At 51.9% G+C, this 18,965-nt stretch overlaps 1 protein-coding gene across 2 annotated transcripts; it reads right to left on the bottom strand.

The window, feature by feature from the left end:
- Positions 1 to 7,388: 7,388 nt before the first annotated feature.
- Positions 7,389 to 18,922, bottom strand: PTGER3 (prostaglandin E receptor 3). 2 transcript variants are annotated; one of them, XM_080602206.1, is made up of 2 exons: positions 17,981 to 18,920; positions 7,389 to 10,564 (listed from the first exon to the last, which is right to left on the bottom strand). In XM_080602206.1, exons 1-2 carry the CDS (start codon positions 18,809 to 18,811, stop codon positions 10,277 to 10,279), a joined length of 1,119 nt encoding a protein of 372 aa, XP_080458332.1. In that variant the 5' UTR covers positions 18,812 to 18,920; the 3' UTR covers positions 7,389 to 10,276. The 2 variants fall into 2 exon arrangements, with proteins under 2 accessions (XP_080458332.1, XP_080458333.1); XM_080602207.1 differs by lacking the exon at positions 7,389 to 10,564 and adding an exon at positions 10,574 to 17,147 and having other exon boundaries at positions 17,981 to 18,922.
- Between the last annotated feature and the right edge of the window lie 43 nt (positions 18,923 to 18,965).

Raw genomic sequence — 18,965 nt, 5'->3', positions numbered from 1 at the left:
TGGCAGGAGGCTGGAGGGCCTCACATGCTGGGGGACGCAGCAGCCCAGGGCCTTGACAGGTCATGAGGGGCTTCAGCACGTCCTGTGGAAAAGCCCCGTGAAGAATGCGGGGTGACTTACAGAGCTGTCACAGCCTGGTGATCACCAAAGTGTGAATTTCTGATCAAACCACCAAAATAACAAGAAAGAGATTTATACCAGTGAGCGAACACCTGGCAAATGATCATCAAAGCACTCATTTCCGAAGCCACCTGTGCCCTCGCTGGGCTCCTTGCCAAAGCAGCAAGCACCTGTGAGCAGGAGGGGCGCCCAGCACCTGCCCAGCACCGCAGCATGCTGCACATTGGCGTCCAGGTGGTGGTTTGGGGTGTTTTCCCTCCCCCAGAGGCACGCGTACACAAGCTTTACAAGCTTGGGCATGCCTTCTGTGGGCTACTTGTGGTGTAACGTAGAGATAAACGTTCCGGCTGCAAGCTTGCTTGGCTGCACAAAGCTTATCTTTTCCTTTTCTTTGGTAGGAGGAATGACTCATCCATAACTTAATTCTGCAGGACTGACCAGAATAACCTCTGAGCGAGTGCTTTATTAGATGCTGAAAGATATCCATGGCATCAGCGAAGGGGACTTGTATTTGTGTAGGTTGGAGATGTAGGGATGAACACTGTGCTCTCCGGATCTCAGCGTGGAAGCCGAGCCTGGCTGTTGGGGGAGAATCAGGGCTCGGAGGGCTGCAGAGATGCCCTGGTGACACAGGGGTGGCCGTGTCCCCTCGATCCTGTGGCCCTGCGGTCCACGCATCACGCTGCTGCACGCCGGAGCAGGGAGGTTTGGTGCTGTCTGGAAGGAGCCTCCTGGGCCGGGGCTGAGCGGAGGCACCAGTGCATGGGGCACAGTGCGGGGGCCGGGGTCTCGAGGGGCATCCCGTGGGGGGTGCCAGCCTGCAGAGCTTTTGGGCCTTCTCTGCGCTTTTTGGGGTTTGTGCTCCACAGTGAGCAGCAAAATTGGCTGTGCTGCTGTCCTCGGCCTCTTGAGTCACGCCGGGGAAGGGGACAGAGAACACTGTCAGAGGCTGTGCCGTTACGATATACTGGTTGCTGTCATGTACCAAATGTAGGCTTTAATGATACAGTATCAGCGAGAGATACGGTAGAACTGGGCTTGTATTTAATAAGAAAGATAATCAATAACAGTCAGTTTATTAAACTTCCTTAAGGTCACCACAATGTTATCTTTATTAAACTTCCAATCCGTGTATAAGACTGTGGAACAGCTGTTTAAAAATCAGAAATGTATTTTGCCACGGGGTGAAATCCTTTCACGCTGCACACAAAGGTCCGTTGGTTTCTGATGGAGCTGGGAGAGCTTCTGTCCGCGCAGACCTCGCGGTCGGCTGCTGGGCATCTCTGCAGACCAAGGCGGCCTGCCCCGGGGGCTGGCTGGCAGCGTGCTTTCGGGCAGCAGGAGCAGCGTCCCCGGGGGCCTGGGGCAGGAGCGACGGCAGGGCACAGCGTCCTTGCCGAGGACAAGAAGGAAAACACGTTCCTGCCCTTCACAATGTGAATGTCCCTGGAGTTAAACCCGCCCGACTTTATCGCTGCTCTTATCGCACCGCCGGCCGGCGCTGCTAACGGCACTGATTGCGTCCAGCCCGCGCTGAGCCCGTTGAAAATGACATTCCTCCGCGGAGCAGAGCCCGCTTTGTTATTACAGCGTGGATAACTCGTTATCACTGAAAGGCTCACGTTGGAATTTGCCACGGTCCCCTTTGAAGCAATCCAGCTTTCTCCTCCTCTGCTGGTTCAGGAGCCCGCGGAGCGCAGGGCTGCCTGCAGAAGGAACCGTTCCCGTTCTAGGGAAGGGAAATTGGCCGTGCCTGCGTCCTCTCAGGGGCCGTTAAAAACTCAGGAGCAGTAGCATGAAAGGAATGGCAAGGGGGGAAACCTGATTATTCTGATGCTAAACCATTTGTTTCCAGAGTGTTTTGCCACAGACCATTCCTGTAAATGACCAACTCTCCTCATGTTCATTAGATGCACAGCAATGACACAGATTTAAGACAAAAATTAACAGCTTTTGGAGACAAGGAAGGGCAATCAGGAGGTTGGGTGCCAGGGCCTGGCGAGCAAACACATCAGCAGAGGTTCCAGCTGTCCTGGTGCAGCCTGAGGAAGAGTCGGGTCGGGATCTGATGATGCCAGCAGATGGAGAGACACCACCAATGTCCTGTGGTTTTGTTTCAGGCCATATTCAGTGCTGTAAGCACAGAGCGCACCACTGGTAATTTGAAACTGTCTGGTTTTAGCCTTGAGCCTCTGCATTTTAATGGGCTAAATGAGATGCCCTGCAGAGAGCTGGCGTTTCCTTGCCTTTGTGATATGAAAGCATAAGAGATGCTAGTATTTCAAAGGCTCCTTATAATGCAGAGGTCAAGTTTCAATAGTTACAAATTTAGACTGACACCTGAGCTGAAAGACGCAGCTCTGCACGGATACCCGGCCTGGCAAGGAGCAGGACGGTGGGATGGAGCAGAGGGGTGGGATGGGGCAGAGCGATGGGGACAGCTTGGAGCTGGTCCAAGGCAGCCTCAGCCCCACCAGCCATGGTGCCTGGGGGCAGTGCTGCACAGCTGCAGCATCCAAGCCTCCGCACGCATGCCCTGCCCCAGCACCAGCCACGATCTCGGTGGTGGCACCGCTCTCCTGGGCTGCTGTGACCTCCTCAGCGGCGGCTGGCCCTGGCCTCCTGGCAGGGACCTTTCCCGGCAGGGCTGGAGGCACCGGCTTGTGGCATGGCAGCACGGGGATGGCAGCGGGCGGAGACCTTCTCCTAACTTGTCAGGATGGGAAAAAACGATGCCCAAATGTGGGCAAAGGGTCCCCGGGCGAGTTTTTGTCTCTGCACTTTAAAGCCTGTTCACATCGAGAGCCAGTGAATTGCAAACACATCAGGCAAAAATCCAGCTGACTTCAACCTGTCATATAAATTGCAAAACTGCTGGGAATTAATGCTTCACCCTATAAAGTCACTCCAAAATGGGGTGTGTATTTCCTTTCATCTGCAGGGCTACGAGCCTTTATAAATGCTGAAATTATTTGTGCATGTAGTAACCGTGGCTCCACTCTATGCAAATAGCCTGTGTGTTGAAGGGTGGACGAGGTTTGTTAAACAGTGTGTTTAAGGAAAGTCATAATAACTGGGGCTTCTATCCTTTGATACAATTTATTGTCAAAACAAAGCAGCCCCAAATATAAACACATTGTCTTTAATAAAATGCATTTGAACATATTTAACATATTTTATATTCAAAGTGGTTCTTTTATGTTCTACAGAGGACCAAAGCGAGGGCTGAATCCCCGTGCATGCCCCGTGAGCATCAGTGTCAGTGCCCAGCGAGACAGCTCTGTGTGCAGGGCGATGCTGCCGGGGACCAGCAGTGATGAGGGTCTGGGGTGAGCCCCGAGGTGTCTCTGGGTGTGCGCAGGGTGTGTGCCCCCACATGCAGCGCCGCGTCCCTTCAGTGTCCTGTGTGCTGCCTCACCTGGCACACACTTCGGTGTTTGGTGCTTCCTGGACCTTTTGAGAATGATCTGTTCCCAACGCACCTACACAGACTTGTCTCCCAATATTTCTTGTAAACAAGAAATCTGTGAAAGAGTGAAAATCCACCAGTGACTGCTCACTGTCCTGCTCCTGCCCTGTGCCAAACAGCTCCAAGGCATTTCCCACCCCAGCAGCCTGACCGTCTCTAACAGAGCCCCACAAGAAGCTCAGATACCAGCAGCAATGGGAAATCGCCCTGTGCCCCTTCCAACAGGAACGGAAACACCAGGGAGAGAGAGCCTGGAAGTGTTTGGCTTAAAGATACCCAGCGCTGGTGTTTGTGGTGGTTTGGAAGCAGGTCTGAGCACCAAGCACATTTTCGTTTTCGATGCAAGTAGTGTTGGGGACAGGTGAATTTTGGGCACGCAGGAGCTGGGCATGTTGCACGGGCAGAGTGCTCTGCAGAGCCAGCACCTGCTGCCTGCTGGAGCGGCAGCGAGCTGCCACATTTTTCTGGTAAAATCCTTTAAGATTGTGTTCACCAGCTTGTGCAGCTCCCTTGCTTCCTGGGCGAGAAACGTGGTAAGAAATAAAAGTAGCAGCTTGTTAATTTATAACCCGTTGTTCTCAATTGAAACGCACAAAAGCATGCTAGAGGGAGCAGGGACTCAGCCAGAGATCCCAAAGTAGGAATCCCTGGAACATGAACTCCAGAGAGTGACACCACGGATTCTGTCCTCATGAAGTTGGTTGCGACCCGCAGGTTTTTTGCTGTAAACACCTTTCTGGTCCTGGGGCTCTTGCCAGCATTTTTTGGAAAAGAACCACTGGGCCCAAGCTTGCTGGACAGGAGCAGCCAGGGGAGTGCAAGCTGCTGTTGTGGTTGTGCAGTGATGTAGGAAATGGATGGGCACTGCATGCACTCAGCACCTCAGAATCAGACGCCTGGGCTGCAGAAGCCCAGCCCCGCCAGGAGGAGCTGGGGAAGGTCGGGCACTTGGGCAGGGGTGGCTCGAGGTCCCTGGCGGCAGAGGAACACCAAAAGTGTTGATGGAAACCAGGCTGAGGTTGCAGCTCATTCAGGCAATTCATCCCTGGTCCAAAATGCCAGGCTTTTATTGCTTTGGCATCATTTAAAACGCTTCGTTGAATACACAGCTACTCGCACAGAAGCAGGCAGAGCTCCCGTGTTACAGAGAGCTGCTCGCCTTTAAGGCCACTTTGTTGCATACCTCTGGCAACCCAATTTCTCACCTTCATTTGAAAATGTTTATCTTCTGTCTTTGCTGTTGTGTTTATAATTTGTCAAAAGGCCCAGCCTCTCTCAGGAGCTGCTGCAATTCCCGGCAGCCAACCCCATCGACTCTCAGCCTTCCTGCCGCTGCTCCAGACAGAAGTGGTTACCTCTTGTGGCTCCAGCACTGGCACTCCATGACCTTTTCTGCTCCCTTGCACGTGCATTTTAGAAAGCGGTTTTGTTTTTCTTAACTGAGATCAAATGACCCAGTGGAAGGAGGATTAGGCTGAGCTGTGCCGCAGGGGCACGCAGCAGGGGCAGGCGGGTGCCTTGTCGCGGGCAGCACCATGACCCTTACAGCACCCGAGCTGCTGCTCTGCACCGGGAAACCCCAGGGAAGAATCCATAAATGAGAAAAAAAGTTAATTTAAAGGGGGTGGTGGTCAGCAGGCTGTGCAGGGCAACCAGCACAGGGGGGCTGGGGCTGGCTGCCGGCTCTCATTGCCTTCACTTGTCTTGAGACTGTCACCAGCACGCTTTCAAGTGTTTATTCAAAGTTATTTAATCTTATCTTATCTAAAAACATTTCTCATTCAAGTGAACAGAAGAAATATAATCTGGGCTTTCAGAGAATCAGAGAATGGTTTGGGCTGGAAGGGACCTCAAAGCCCCCTGCCCCCAGCCCAGGCTGCCCACAGCCCCCCCAGCTTGGCCCTGGGCACCCCCAGGGATGGGGCACCCGCAGCTCCCCTGGGCAGCCTGCGCCAGGGCCTCACCGCCCTCACGGTGAAGGATTTCTTCCTCATATCTAATCTAAATCTCCCCTCTTTTAGTTTAAAGCCATTACCCGTTGTCCTATCCCCACACACCCCAACAGAGCCCCTCCCCGTCTCTCCTGCAGCCCCCATTAGGCACTGAAGGCCGCTCTGAGGTGTCCCCGGAGCCTTCTCCTCTCCGGGCTGAACACCCCCAGCTCGCTCAGCTGGCTCCACAGCAGCAGTGCCCCAGCCCTGCGGCCACCTCTTGTTACTCTTACCTTATGAAGTTTGTTTGAATCAGAAAACCCAGCGACTTGCAGGGGTCCCCTGGGCACCTGAGGTTTCACCCCCCCATGGGGTGTGCTGGAGGCCGCCACCTCCCCCCCACGTTCCCACTTGGGGCGGCGATGCAGGCTCTGCACTGATCCTTATCCCACTTCCTCCTCCTCCTGCCGTGCGCAGCCCTCGCTCGCAGTCCCTTTGTGCGCAGGGCCTGGGGCTCCCCGCAGGCATTTCCTCGGCTGGAGGCCGCGCTGGGTGGCCATGGGCACGGCCTGCCGCGGCCTGCTGGGTGCGGGAGGACGCAGGCAGCGCTGCCGGCACCACCACCGCCTGCCTGTTCCGCAGACACACGACCGCCTGAAAACATGTTGCTGTGACTAGCTGCCGGTGGAGAGGTTTTTCTCCAGCCCTTGACTGATTCCTGCCCAGCAGCAGCACGGGGTTTGCACCACAAACGCGTCCTGGAGAACCTGCCCTGTGTGATGCAGAGCCCCTCTCTTCGGGAGAACAAGCGAAGGGCGGCCAAGAAAACCCGTCATTGAAGCAAATTATGGGGAAAACACGAGCTTTGCTCGGTACTGGCAAGCGGCCGTGCTCTGGGGTGCCAAGTCCGAGTCGAGATGTGGTACCACCACGGCAATTAGCGTCGATCTATGGAGCAGCGAGGGAACAGGCAGGATGTTGGAAATTAGGGAAAATTGCGTGTAATTATTTGCTGTTTCTCTTCTGAAGGTCGTTTCATACACGGTGACATTGCACTGACTCACCAGAGGAGGGAATAGGGTTTTGGGGTTGGCTTTGCTTGTCCAAGCCATGTTTCCAGTGTTTCACCACAGCTCTTCTGCGCTCCTCTTCTGCATAAAATTGCTTTAGAGGCAATAGAGGTCTGCGCTGAAGTTACAAAATGTGAAAAGATAAAAATAAATCATTTAAATAATGTATTTTTTCTATCTTACTAAAGTAAGTTCCACCTAATTCTGATTCTGTTCTGGGGCAGGAAATTTTAAGGGAAAAAATACATCAACATCAAAGCTGCCACATTCCAGGACAGCGTTTTCATTGTCCCGTGCTTCATCGCCCTGTGCTCTCCAGAAGAATCGTGCACGGGCCGTGCCCATGGCAGAGGCACCGCGGCTGGGCCTCCGTGGTGGCCTGCTGCTGGCCTCCCCCGGCAGGGATGGCGCACACAGCGCCGCGGCGCTCAGCACTACCGCAGCACAAACGCCGGCTGAACGAGCAGCATGTGCATCGCTGCCAGGACTGGCACGGCTTGCTGGTAGTTGCTAACATGGTTTGTAAAGGGAAAACGTGCGGATCTGACACGGGAGTGTTACTGTAGTGTTCCAATAGCTTGCTCACAAGAGGGAGTCTTCAAGATTTCTGGTGAACCCTGCTTCTCCATGTAAGTGACATTTTGGCTGTGCCAAATCCTTCACCAGCAGACAGGGTGGTTTTGGGGCTTGCACTGTAAACTGGATCCCTGAGCTGATCCAGCTTGAAAACAATTCTTTTAAATCAAAAAGCAGTGGTGCAGCCCTGCTGCTTCAGGTGGTTGCAGCTGCTGAGTGCACGTGTCCCGGCAGCAGGAACCAAGGCACGGGAGGCCGGTCATTCTGCTGGGCTTTTATTCTGACAGACACAACACACACTGATTTGGTACACAAACAGGCTAGTTTATAAGGCAAACAATGATTTCAAAGTAGGCTTCCCATACACTACTGCTTCCATAAAATTTTTGACAGGAATACAACATATTAAAACCAGTATTAGAAATACTTTTGTACTGGAATTCAAATACATCACATAGGAGGCATCTTTAAAGAAAGGCAACAAAAATACACCTTCCCACTCGAAAAAGTAAGTGGGAAATGAAAACTTTAATTTACGCTAACGCTTTCTGATTCATTTTTGAAAGTGCGTTCCTCCAGCCATGTCACGTTACGGCAGGCATGGCTGGCAAATAGTGCTTAGACTGCTCTTCTGTAAACAAATTAAAAGCAGACATTCTTTCCCATTTTCTGATATTTAAAGTAGATTCTCCTTCATATCACTGTGCACAAGATGGAAAGACCTGACTTTTTCCAAATTCAGAAGTGTCCTACTCCACAAAGGAAAGGCATGGAGCAACAAAATTATTTTAAGTGAATGGTGAAACCATCCCTGATCTACTTAAGAATAACAAGCCCATGGCTATCTGATCATTACCACATATATGATTCTTTATGTAAAAGAAAAAACAGCATTTTCCTGTTGCGGCTGTAAAAGAGCTGATAAACGAGGTATTGAGTCACTCTTCTCACAGCGCATTTCCCTCCTGACCACTCGCTGTCCCTCGGCAAGCCGTGTGCTCTGGCTGTGCTGCTATTCAGAAATGGTTCGGTCTAATTATTAAGGTCATCCTGACATACTTTACGAGGGACTGGGCTTGTTTATTAGTTTTAAACAGCTAGTGTACACAAACTGAACAATATGAATCCTTTGGACAGAAGAGGCTTTGTATATCACAAAATAATGTTAAAAAAAAAAAAATTTGAATCCTGCAAGACGCTTTTCCCAAGAGAACCAGCGCAGTTTTTATTTCCCGACACACACCTCACCGTGCTGCCCAGGTGCTGACGAGGACACGGGCCTGGGGCTGGCCGAGCTCCCCGCAGCCTCTGCCTGGAGCAGCGAGGCTGGAGGAGGCGGTTTGCCTCCCGGCGCAGCTGGGGAGGGCTGCAGAACACAGGCGGCACCCTGCCAAACGTCAAAGTGCCTCGCCGTGGTGGTAGGCTGGCCCTTGAGTGAAAGTAAGACTTCAGCTTTTAGGTGGCACTCAAACGCACCCCCCCGCCTCCACATTACGTTTATGCAAAGAGTGGCTTTTGCTGTCAGATTAATTATTTCTGACGGATACGAAGATACACAACGAGACTACACAGCAGCGGAACAAGGAAAGTGAGTAGTTGGTTTCTCTTTTGAGTAGTTACTTTTACAAACAAAGGAAGGGAAGCAAAAATCAATTAAAATTCAATTTTCCACGAGAATTTCCTAGCAGATGCAGGTTTATATTTGCCTTTAAGGCCCCTGAATTGGTTATTATTGGCACAAAGTATACGGTGTACCACTACGCGATATATTGTATTTTATTGTATTGCATGTAATTTCACCAAGAGGCCATTAAACAGGAGCCGTTAGAGGCTATCATCTAGAAAAAGGACAAAGAAAATAGGAAAAAATGCAGTCCTTGTGAAAATAAACTTCAGATGTGACACAAATGGGTTAGAACTCAGTTTTCTAATAAAACCTGAAAGTTACCTGGAGGAAAGATTTGACTGATGCACATAATTCTACCCATCTCTTCCAGTCTCCATTATTTGAAAAATTCCCAAAGCTGCCATATCTCTCAAATTTGTCTTTTTGGAGGAAAGAAAAAGAGATCAGTTTTCTCAGGTAATACTTTGGCTACTGTGTAGAGCATTTTAATAATTAAGAAGTTTTGAGTGGTATCCTCATTACTTAAGAATCATTTGATGTTCATTTGCTGCCCAGACATGTGCGTTTCCAAATAAAACCACCCATATGAAAGCGGTATTTCTGGCTTTGTAAACCTTTGCCATTTATCTACAGGAAGAAGAACACTTACTGTCACTTACAGTCTGTTTATCACTTTCTCCATCTGCGCAAAGTAGTTTTATAGTGTGCTTTGCTAATGGCAATTCTTGTTATGCCTGGGTGTTTCACAGGTTGCTATTAAAAAAAAAAACACAAACCACAGATCTCTCACTTTACGCTGTGTGTCCCGATGCTACATCCTACTCAGCAGATAAGCTAACTTCAGCATCCACGCAGAATGAGTACTTGTCAGGACAATATGTGTCATGAGACACAGGCTACATTCAGTTCTCGAAAGAGATTGATGATCTACCATCACTGGTACAACACAACCTTTTCAGTTTTAAGCCACAGAAATCTAAATAAAATCTGAGTTTTATCTTCCTTTAATTCTTCTACTTTTTGCCCCTTTCTCTCTTTGTCCCTCCAGAAAAAAGGAGGAAGAAAGACTCTCTGAAACTGATAATCTTAGTATTAAGATTATATATAGGAGTGGGTCTCTTCAGTAATTAAACTGTTGAATCTGTTCCAACTGTCCCCTGATAGGAAAATCGTTTTTTTTCTACCTTAATGTAAGAAAAAATCCCTCCAGACTCTATTTTAGACACACAAAAAGTCATGTTCTGCAGCTCAGTTAGGAACTGCAATAACAACAGAATTTAGCAACAAACCCAATTGCTTTGTCTATATTTGAGAATTTTTGGCACATTGGATAAATAATAATTTGGCACTATAAGGCCACTCGGTAATGCCGTTTTCAGCTATTTATGCAGATGCAAGCGCGTTACAAACACCCTGATTCACAGTAAGATTTAAAACCACTTCTTGGCGAAAGCAGTTTCCATGCAAGTGGATCAACGTTCCTTCACGCCGCTGTCCGTCGGATTTCATCTGACAACGTGATTGATCTCTCTTTCCACTCGTTGTTAGAGCACTTGGAGACAGCGTTGGCTGCTTGACAAAACTTCTGCAGGAGGATCTTTCTTAGTAGCAGATAAACCCACGGATCCAGTATCTGGTTTAGTGAGGCCAAGCGCACAGCTGTCAAGAAGAAATTGCACTCTTTGTGCAGTTCTGAGCTTTGGGCTTCTGCAGAGAATCCCTTACAGTATTCAAACGACGTGTGGCTGAAGATCATCTTCAGCATCGTTATCTAAAGAAAGTTAGGAGGAAAAAAACAATACAAGTTAAGAGACCAGATCTGTATCAGTATATGCAAATACCCCTGAAGATAAAATCCTGCCAAGGGATTTTTTCCTTCCTTATTGATTTCAGACCATGGCCATAACAAGGAAGCAAGCTCTGAGAGAGCAGCTCAGTCTGCGTGTGCACATAAAACAAGCATGACAAACCTGTTACCTCCCAGCCACCCATCAGGCTGATCTGCAGATCCCATGCTAACGCGAGGAAGCACACGCTGCTCCCCTGACACCTTGCAGAAAGCCGTGTGCTAAATCCCGGTGGCTAGAAAGGGAAATCACTGACTTGGCAAAACTGATTCAGAGGGACTCATTTTATCACTGCCGTATTACCAGAATTACAAAAAACAGCTGAATAACTCCTAATGAGTAGTTCAAAATTACGTTATGAACAGTAGATGTCAGGAAAAAGAATTTCAAATACGAAAATGTCTACATTTCTTGTAAAACTAGCATGTTTTATTCTATGACATATACATTTTAGACTTTAAGGTAACTATTCTGCTTATGAACTGACGAAAAAGAAAAGGGTTAATGAAAGCGCTTTGGACTAGAGGACAAGAAAGTATTTTATGTCAACTAGAAAAAAGAAGATTTTGTTTTGCCAGAAGCCGCAGACGGCCTTTTGTGTTAACCTGACCTCTAACCCCCGCCTCCTGCCCTCAGCTCAGCTCCCTCAGCGCACACAGCCATGTATTCAGGAATCCGTTTCCCACGGCATCCAGACGGGCACGACTGGGACTGTACCGGCACAGCGAAACGTTTCACACGAGTGCAAGTTTCCGCGACCGGCGTCTCCCACAGCTCTGGCACAGAGCAGCCAGCTCTGGTGGCGGCCGAACGCTACGCGCGGGTCGATGCCGCTGGGGCTGGAGGCGAGCAGGAGCGGCGGCTTTCTCATTTACTGCAGCGGTTACGCAGCACGGGGCTGCCCCGGGTGTTGCGTGGTGGCAGGTGTCAGGACGCTGCTGCCCCTCAGGGAAGGCAAGCCGCGGGTGCTGCAATGCTCACTCACTCGTTTAGGACGAGGCAGCTTTGCCTCCAAGGCTGCTGGGCTACAAGGCTCACAGTCGGTAAGGGACTTAGTGACTGAAGGCTGCAGGGCAATGCTTCAGCCAACTAAATAACGACACTTTGGGCTTCCTCGTTCTCCAAATTAAGACAAAAATCTTGCTTTACAACTGGCAGTGAAAGGAGCCTCAGAACACAAGGACACCTGCGCTCCCGTGTGAGAGCCCAGAACGGCAGGGCGCCGCTGAGGGCTGGTTTGCTGCGGGTTGTGCAGGAAACCCGCAGCTGAAGGAGGGCTCGGCCCGGCAGCGCTGCCCAGCGCTGGGCTCCGGCTGCGGGAGCGCGGGCTTTGAGTCACCGGGCTGCTGCTCAGCCAGGTAAAAAGGGACAGAAGCTTTCCTTCGTCTTGTTAAAGCTGGTGAGATAGTGAGGACAGGGCCAGCTTTCGGATGCACCTCAGCAAGTCTGGCGCCCCGGTACCAGCCAAGCCGTGGCAGCAGGAAGCCACCCACCCCTCGGGACAGACGGTACGGGGCCTCTTTGCTGGATTCGCCGTGCGCCGAGCACGGGGCAGTTAACGAGTGACTTCCTGGACAGGTCCTGGTTTTGCTCACAGATTTTCTCTGGTTGTGAACCGAAGGCCTCGAACGCCAGGAAATCCTGCAGACTCGAGGCAGCAGGCCCGCGGACTCTGAGGTGCCCACAGCGGCTGTCAGGGAGGCGGTGCAGCACCACGCTGTGACGTGCCACAGGTTCGCTGCGTCTGCGAGGGGGGTGCCAGGCACCAGACGGGGGCCAGTCCCAAACGTGCAGGGAGCTGCCCAAGCGACCGGACTCCCGGTCACCTACTGACAGCCCCGTGCAAGCTCCTGACCTTGGCCTCTCGAAGGAGCCGGCACAACCCGTACGCACAGCGACGTGAGCCCGGTCAGGGCTTTTCCCCAGTGCCGCTGCCAGAGAGCGGCACCACTGCTGGGAGCAGGGCCGGCTGGCGGGGGGGAGCAGGGAGCTGGCCGCGGGCAGCGTTTGGCCCCTTGGAGGAATCTTCCGGGTGCCGGATCAATAACCGTGTGGTGGCCTGGGAAAGGCTCGGAGGAGTCCGGGAGACAGGGCCACTCCAACAGCGAGGCAGAAGTGTTTTTGTTTCTTTAAATAGAAGCAGTTGAGAATTCCATCTGCTGCATTTAATTTAAAAAAAATGACAAGTAGCCGCTGGTGGAGGTTTTCAAAAACACAGGATACAGACCCAAAACACACCAGGCGGCCACGCACCAGACCCGCACAACCCCAGCTCCACCGCGGGCCTGTCCCCGCGGGCCTGCAGCACCTTCAGCAGCGCCCCGCGCCCGCCGGGCCTGGCAGCCTGCTCCCGGCAGCCCGTGGAGAGGGGCAGCCTTGTGGAAATGCGCCGAGCCCGTGCTGCGGCCGAACCCAAACCCTCTTTGTCATTCCCAGCACCGGGATTACTGCCCCTAAATCAGCTCTTCTAGCCCGTCTTTGGGGAACCCTGCAGCAGCTTTGTAGACCTTGTTGTCTTGTTCTTTTGTTACGGAATCCATGGAGCTACAAAAATATTAGACTAATAAAATGCATTTCTCAAGCACGCAACTGCTGTTTATTTTTGTCTTTCTTACATAATATTCCATTACTGGAATACTTGTTGGGCCTTCGGTGGCTCTACTGGAAATTTTGTTTGATATCCTTGGAGGCCGCTTATCATGGCCTGTACTGGTCCTCTAAATTAATTGGAAGGCAGACCGCAAAACGAAGGGGCACAACATCAGGTGGAATAAAGTCAATAGAACTACACAATCTGTGCCAATAAAGCGTGGGCTCAAAACACCTATAGTAATGCGATTGGTAATCACATTTAATTGATAAGACAACAATCTGCTGTTACTGAATGCAGTTTTATAATTAAACTTCCGTTGCTGTGGCTTTTAAACTGGTAGCCAATGACCAGGCACGCTTTGTGAGGTATCTTTACAGCGTTTCAAGTAAAGTTTGTCTGCAGCTCACGAGAGATTTTCGGGTTGTTTCAGAGGTTCCCAGCTAGCCGCCATCGCTCTGTGACACGCTGCCGCGGGCTGAACGTTAAACGGGCAGTCTGTGTTCCTCCAGGGATCCAGGCGGCTTGCTATCACATTACTAAGTATTTGAAGTGAACTTTCATTGTATTTAGGGGAAAAAAAAAGACAAGAAGTCTTTCCCAAATATATTTTTCCAGTTTTAGAAACTAGGTTGGAAGGTTTTTTTGACCGGAGACCACAAGGAATTCTCCGCGGCAGAGCTCCGTGCAGCACTTGGGCAGGGACAGGCTCAGGCTCCTTCCCCGCGGCAGCGCTGCAGAGCCCCAGTTAGGAGGCATTTACCAAAATCCGTGGGGCCATAGGGCTGCTATCTGCAGTAAAGGATGGACAATAAAACAGTTGCTATGCTTTGCAGGTATGTATTTTTAGGCGAAGCAAGAGCTGTGAGTAGCCGGTCTGGAATGCGGGGTAAGAATCCGATGTGAACTTCCTGGTCCCAAACTGCAAAATCTTTTCATGAGATAGCTTCCAAAAATCCAGGCATGTTTTCTATGCATCATGAAGACAGGAGGATTTATCTGTTTACACTGCTTCTCCTCTCCCATTAGTCCTAATCTGTTGCTGAAATAATTCTCTCCCAACATAGCAAAGAAAGCTGTAGAAGGAATACAGGATTCTCCTGATGAAGTACAAATAATGGTTGCGGTGAACGAACTATGCAGAAGCCCAGATGGAGAGACAAGACCTATAGTCACGTACCACCTTATTTTAAAGTCAAAACTGGACTCACTTCTACCGCCTCTGTGGAAGCTAAGGCAGAATGAAAGACCTCAGCCTGAGCAAGCCAAATGTCATTGCAGCTCCACGCTCCTTGTGGAGCCCTGAAGGAGGATTCCCACTGCTTGGAATGGATGTGGATTTCTCTCTCACAGCAGAAATGCTGCCTGTCGCAGGCAAAGCTAGGACAAGCCCACACATCCGCCAGTCCTGCAGGACTGCAGGGTGACCCCAAGCAAATCCCCTCTCTGTTTCTGCGAAACCCATGCTTGTGACATCACCGGCGATCCTCTTGGAGAACTGATGCACAAGGCCGAGGATTTCAACATGGAAAACCTGTTTGCAGAAGGGCAGTAACGCAGGGAATCGTGACAGATCCCGGTGAAGTCTAACAGGCTTCCAACAGGCACATGCTCTAAGTTTTACTGCCTGGTTGTGCCCTTACCTAAGACAAATAGAGTCTGGCAAAATCCAGCCTTTTGGCAGGTCCCCAGGTGTTCCCTGCAGCACGCCAACCGCAGCGACCAGGAGGCCGGGACACCTGCACCAGGCGCCTATTTCGGCGTCAGAGGGGAGCAGAGCACCCCCAGGAAGCTGCTGGTTCATGCGAGCCAAGGCGTCTGCAGCGCAGTGACACCACTGCCTTCTCTCCCTAAGTAAAGGTGCTTTCCATAGCAGTTTTGCACATTTAAAAATATTACAAAATACTAAATGTATAATAAAAACACCTTTAAAGGAGAGTATCATCGATTTCTGTCTGACAGGAGGGTTAAGGAGAACATGTACGTTGAAAGGCAAAGCAGCAAAATACCTGAGCAGTTCAGCTTTAAATAGCCTTGAAAGCACCCTGTGAGTGCATAATTTGGTAACCTGGAGCTGCTAAAAGCATTATTATGAGAATTACAGTCTGTGCTGCAGCTGTGCTTCTGTGCAAACAAAGAAGAGCTTTATCCACGTTACCTCAAACTCGTTTCAGTCTGCCGTTGGCTTATTTCAGTGGTTACGTTCAACAGTTGAACACCAAAATAAACAGAAGATTGGTGCAGACTGGAAACCACTTATGATAAAGCAATACCTTATGTAAGTGGAGCATTTTTCAGGTTCTCCATGCTGAATTCAAGTAAAGTCTTGACTGCACAATAAGAGATCTCATGCCTGCGTTATGAATACAGTTCCTCTCTTCTACCAAACATCCCATAAATCACGGGAAGGAGGGACGCTTCATTACGCTGTTCAGTGCACAGCCGCTATCATCAGAAGTTTCTCTTTTCTGTTAGATCCTATTTGATATTCTCATTTTCATCAACAGATCAAGTCTGTGTGAAGGGGCATTGTTTCTGTTAGGCAAACAGTTGTCAGCATCCATTAGTTCTCAGTTATAAACCTCAGACTCTTTTAATCTAAAGTCTCCTCTGAAAATCCCTAGATTCCTGTTTAAATGAGGTTTCTTACAACTGCTAAATGATGCGGCTATAGGTTAAATGAGTTCTTTCATTTGGCTTTCACTGAAAATACACTTGCCTTGCTCCAGGCTCACTCTTCCAAAAACCTGGCCTCTTATTCCTAATTTGTCCTTTGCAGTTGTATAGAAAAAATGGAAGTACAAAACTTCTGGTGCAGTCGTGACGCTTGATTCTGACACTACGGAGCCTGGCAGGCACGCTGACTAGACGGAGAAGCTCTGCAGGACCCTGCAGCCCAAGCGATAGCTTTGCAGCGTTGCCGCTGTGCTGTGAAGCGAGCTGTTTGCAGATTCACTCCGGACCACAGCTGCTCCCCGGCCGGGCAGCACCAGCCGCAGCAGCAGCACCGGGGCTGCCCAGCAGCGTCCTCCCTGCAGCCCTGCTCTCGCCCGGAGCGCCGGGCTGCTCGCCAGGGCCAGCGGCGCCGACCTCCCAGCCCCGTCTGCGGCCCCAAGAGCCGTGGCTGCCTCTGACCCACGGAGTGCTTACAGCAGCTCTGCCCTCTGCTTGATCCTCGCGCCGCGGGGGCCTCCTTTCCACTTCCCCCAGGTCCATTCAGCTGCACTGGCTTGACCTCTGGCTTTTAAGTCTGCAAAATACCACTGGAAGCAAACCACCCAAGGGAATCCCTGAACCGTCACTGGTTTTCCAGAGTATTCATGTTCTGAAGGAAGAGAAGAGATGTCTCTCATCTCTTTTTTGCTCTATGCTACAAGGCTGGTTAAGCCCCCATGTGTGGTAGCTTTGGTGGAAGATGGCAAAGCACAGGGCAGAACCTGCTTCCAGGTGGGGAGAATACAAAAACTAGGACTGAGAGGCAAATGCATTTCCTGCATTTAATAACCGCCTTCTCATGTTTTCATCCTTTTAACTACAGAGGACAAACATGTGGCAGTTAACTTCTGGAGAAATAAAGAAATCCCAGTGTTTTCCCTTGGGACTTAGCTGTACCCATCGGTGGGACAGCCCGACACTCCTAGCAGAGATGTGCCACGGTCTGGAAAGTGCCAGCCAAGTTCTCTGTGCACAGTGGGAGAAAAATCCTTCCGAGGCCACACAGTACCTGTCATGTAACTGCGGAATTATTCTAGCAAGCTTCACCCCTTTCCTGCTTAAGGATTCCAAGCACAAGCTCTCCAAAAGTCACACTGTCCTCTGGCAGCAGGACTAACTGGCCATTTTATAGAGTACTGGACTCCTAGGTGTGCCCTCATCCCATACAGTAGGAGCAGAGGTGGATTCAGTCTCTTCCACTCCTAAACCATGAGGAAGGATTTATGCCAGCTTGACAGAAAGGGGCAGAAATGAGGAAGAATAAAATAATGGAAAGAAATTCAGGGGTCCTTTAAAAAAAGGAAAAGAAACAAAAAGCCGGAAGCGCTGCCTTAAATAAGATAGAGTGAGCAATCTGCTGAAAACTAGCGGGCACTTACAAAGTCACACACTGTACCTTTCCTCATAAACCACAGAGATAAGTTTTGGTGCAGAGCAGGAGCAAATAAAAAAATATGCAATAACTCCTGCCCATCAGCACAGGGCTCCATCACAAAGGCGCTGGATGAACTTGCTGACAGGTTCACCTCAACAAGGGGCAGGGAGGTTCCGGTCCCCTTGCTCCGGCACCTTCAGATCCCGATTGTGCTACCCACTGGGTAAACCTCCCCGTCTGGCCGCAGGGGGCAGGGGTGCAGACCCCATCCCACCGCCATCCCACCCTGCCTGTCCATCTCCCCATCGCCTGCCTGTTGCTCACAGCACTGCTGACCTCAGTGTCCTCCTCCCAGACCCACAGTCTCCTCACCTCCTGCCCTCTTCCTCTTCACACGACCTTTCTTGTCCTCATCACCCCTCCTTTCTACGGCATTTCTTTGGTCTTATTCTTCCCGATGCGCTGCACTGTGCCCACCTCTTGGACCGCTCCCTGCCTCTCTCCGACCAGCACCCGCGCCTGCCACCCCCAGGGCTCCGTCCCCGTCCCAGCTGTCGCCCCCGCTTCCTTTCCCCTCGTGGCCACGGTGCCCACGAGGAACCCGAGCCACCTGTGGGCGCAGGGCCGGGGAAGGCTGCGGCGGCCGAGGCGGTGACCTACCAGCAGCGGTGACCAGCACGCCGAGAGGACGCACATGATCCCCAGCAGCTGGATCAGCGTTTCCGTGGTGATCCGCCCCCACTGCTTGCTGGAGCGCGGCGCGGTCGCTTTGGTCCGACAGCGAGACACCAGGGCCTCGATGGTGGCCAGGTTGCACGCCACCGTCACCACCAGGGAGAAGAGCCCCAGGCCAGCGAAGGTGGAGGCGAAGAAGCTCCCGGTGAGCTCGCCGTCGCCCGTGCTGATGAAGCACCAGGTGCCGGGCCACTGCAGCGTGTAGCGGCCCAGGCCGGCGATGGGCAGGAGGGCGAAGGAGATGACGGCCAGCCAGATGCCGAGCAGCGCCGTCTTGGTCATCCTCGTCTTCATGTGGCTGGCGTACCAGTGGGGCGCGCGGATGGCCAGCGTCCTCTCCACGGCCATGGCGCTGGCGATGAAGAGCGGGCAGAGGCCGAAGACGGTCATGCTGAAGCCGAAGAAGGCGCAGAGGCGGCCCGAGGGGTCGACGGCGGCCCAGGTGCGGTCGGACAGGTAGACGGAGATGACGATGGGGCTGGTGAGCAGCTGCCCCGCCAGGTCGGTGAGCGCCAGGGAGCCGATGCAGAGCAGGAAGGACCGCTTCCGCCGGTTCTCCTTGGCCCGGTAGCTGCGGGACACCAGCAGCATGGCCAGGGCGTTGCCCACGATGCCCGTGATCATCATGGTCAGCGGGAACGCCACCGACACGGCGCCGCAGCCCTCCGCCGCCCGCCCGGTGCCGTTGCCCCGCGGCCGCATGGCGCAGGGCTCGGTGCCGTTGGGGCCGCCCTGGCACGGCGGGCGGCGGCTCATGGCGGCGGCGGCGAGCCCCGGCCCCGCTCCCGGCCCCGCTCCCGGCCCCGTCCCATGGCGGCGCCCCGCGGGCAGGCACCGGGCCGAGGCGCGGCACTGGCGGCCCCGCGGCGGGCGGCGGCCGTTAAAGGCGGGGGCGGGGCGGCCCTGCCCG

Source organism: Anser brachyrhynchus, assembly GCF_964034855.1.
Source record: "Anser brachyrhynchus genome assembly, chromosome: 8".
Lineage (NCBI taxonomy): Eukaryota > Metazoa > Chordata > Aves > Anseriformes > Anatidae > Anser > Anser brachyrhynchus.
The sequence above is the reverse complement of the archived record's forward strand: the minus strand, read 5'-3'. Positions and strand labels throughout refer to the sequence as shown.

Bases quoted from the DNA above. Each gene is read 5' to 3' on its own strand.
- PTGER3 (XM_080602206.1), bottom strand. From the start codon at position 18,811: ATGAGCCGCCGCCCGCCGTGCCAGGGCGGCCCCAACGGCACCGAGCCC. The intron at 10,565-17,980 runs GTAGGTCACCGC...AACTTTCTTTAG, and splicing joins CGTGCTGGTCACCGCTGCTG to ATAACGATGCTGAAGATGAT.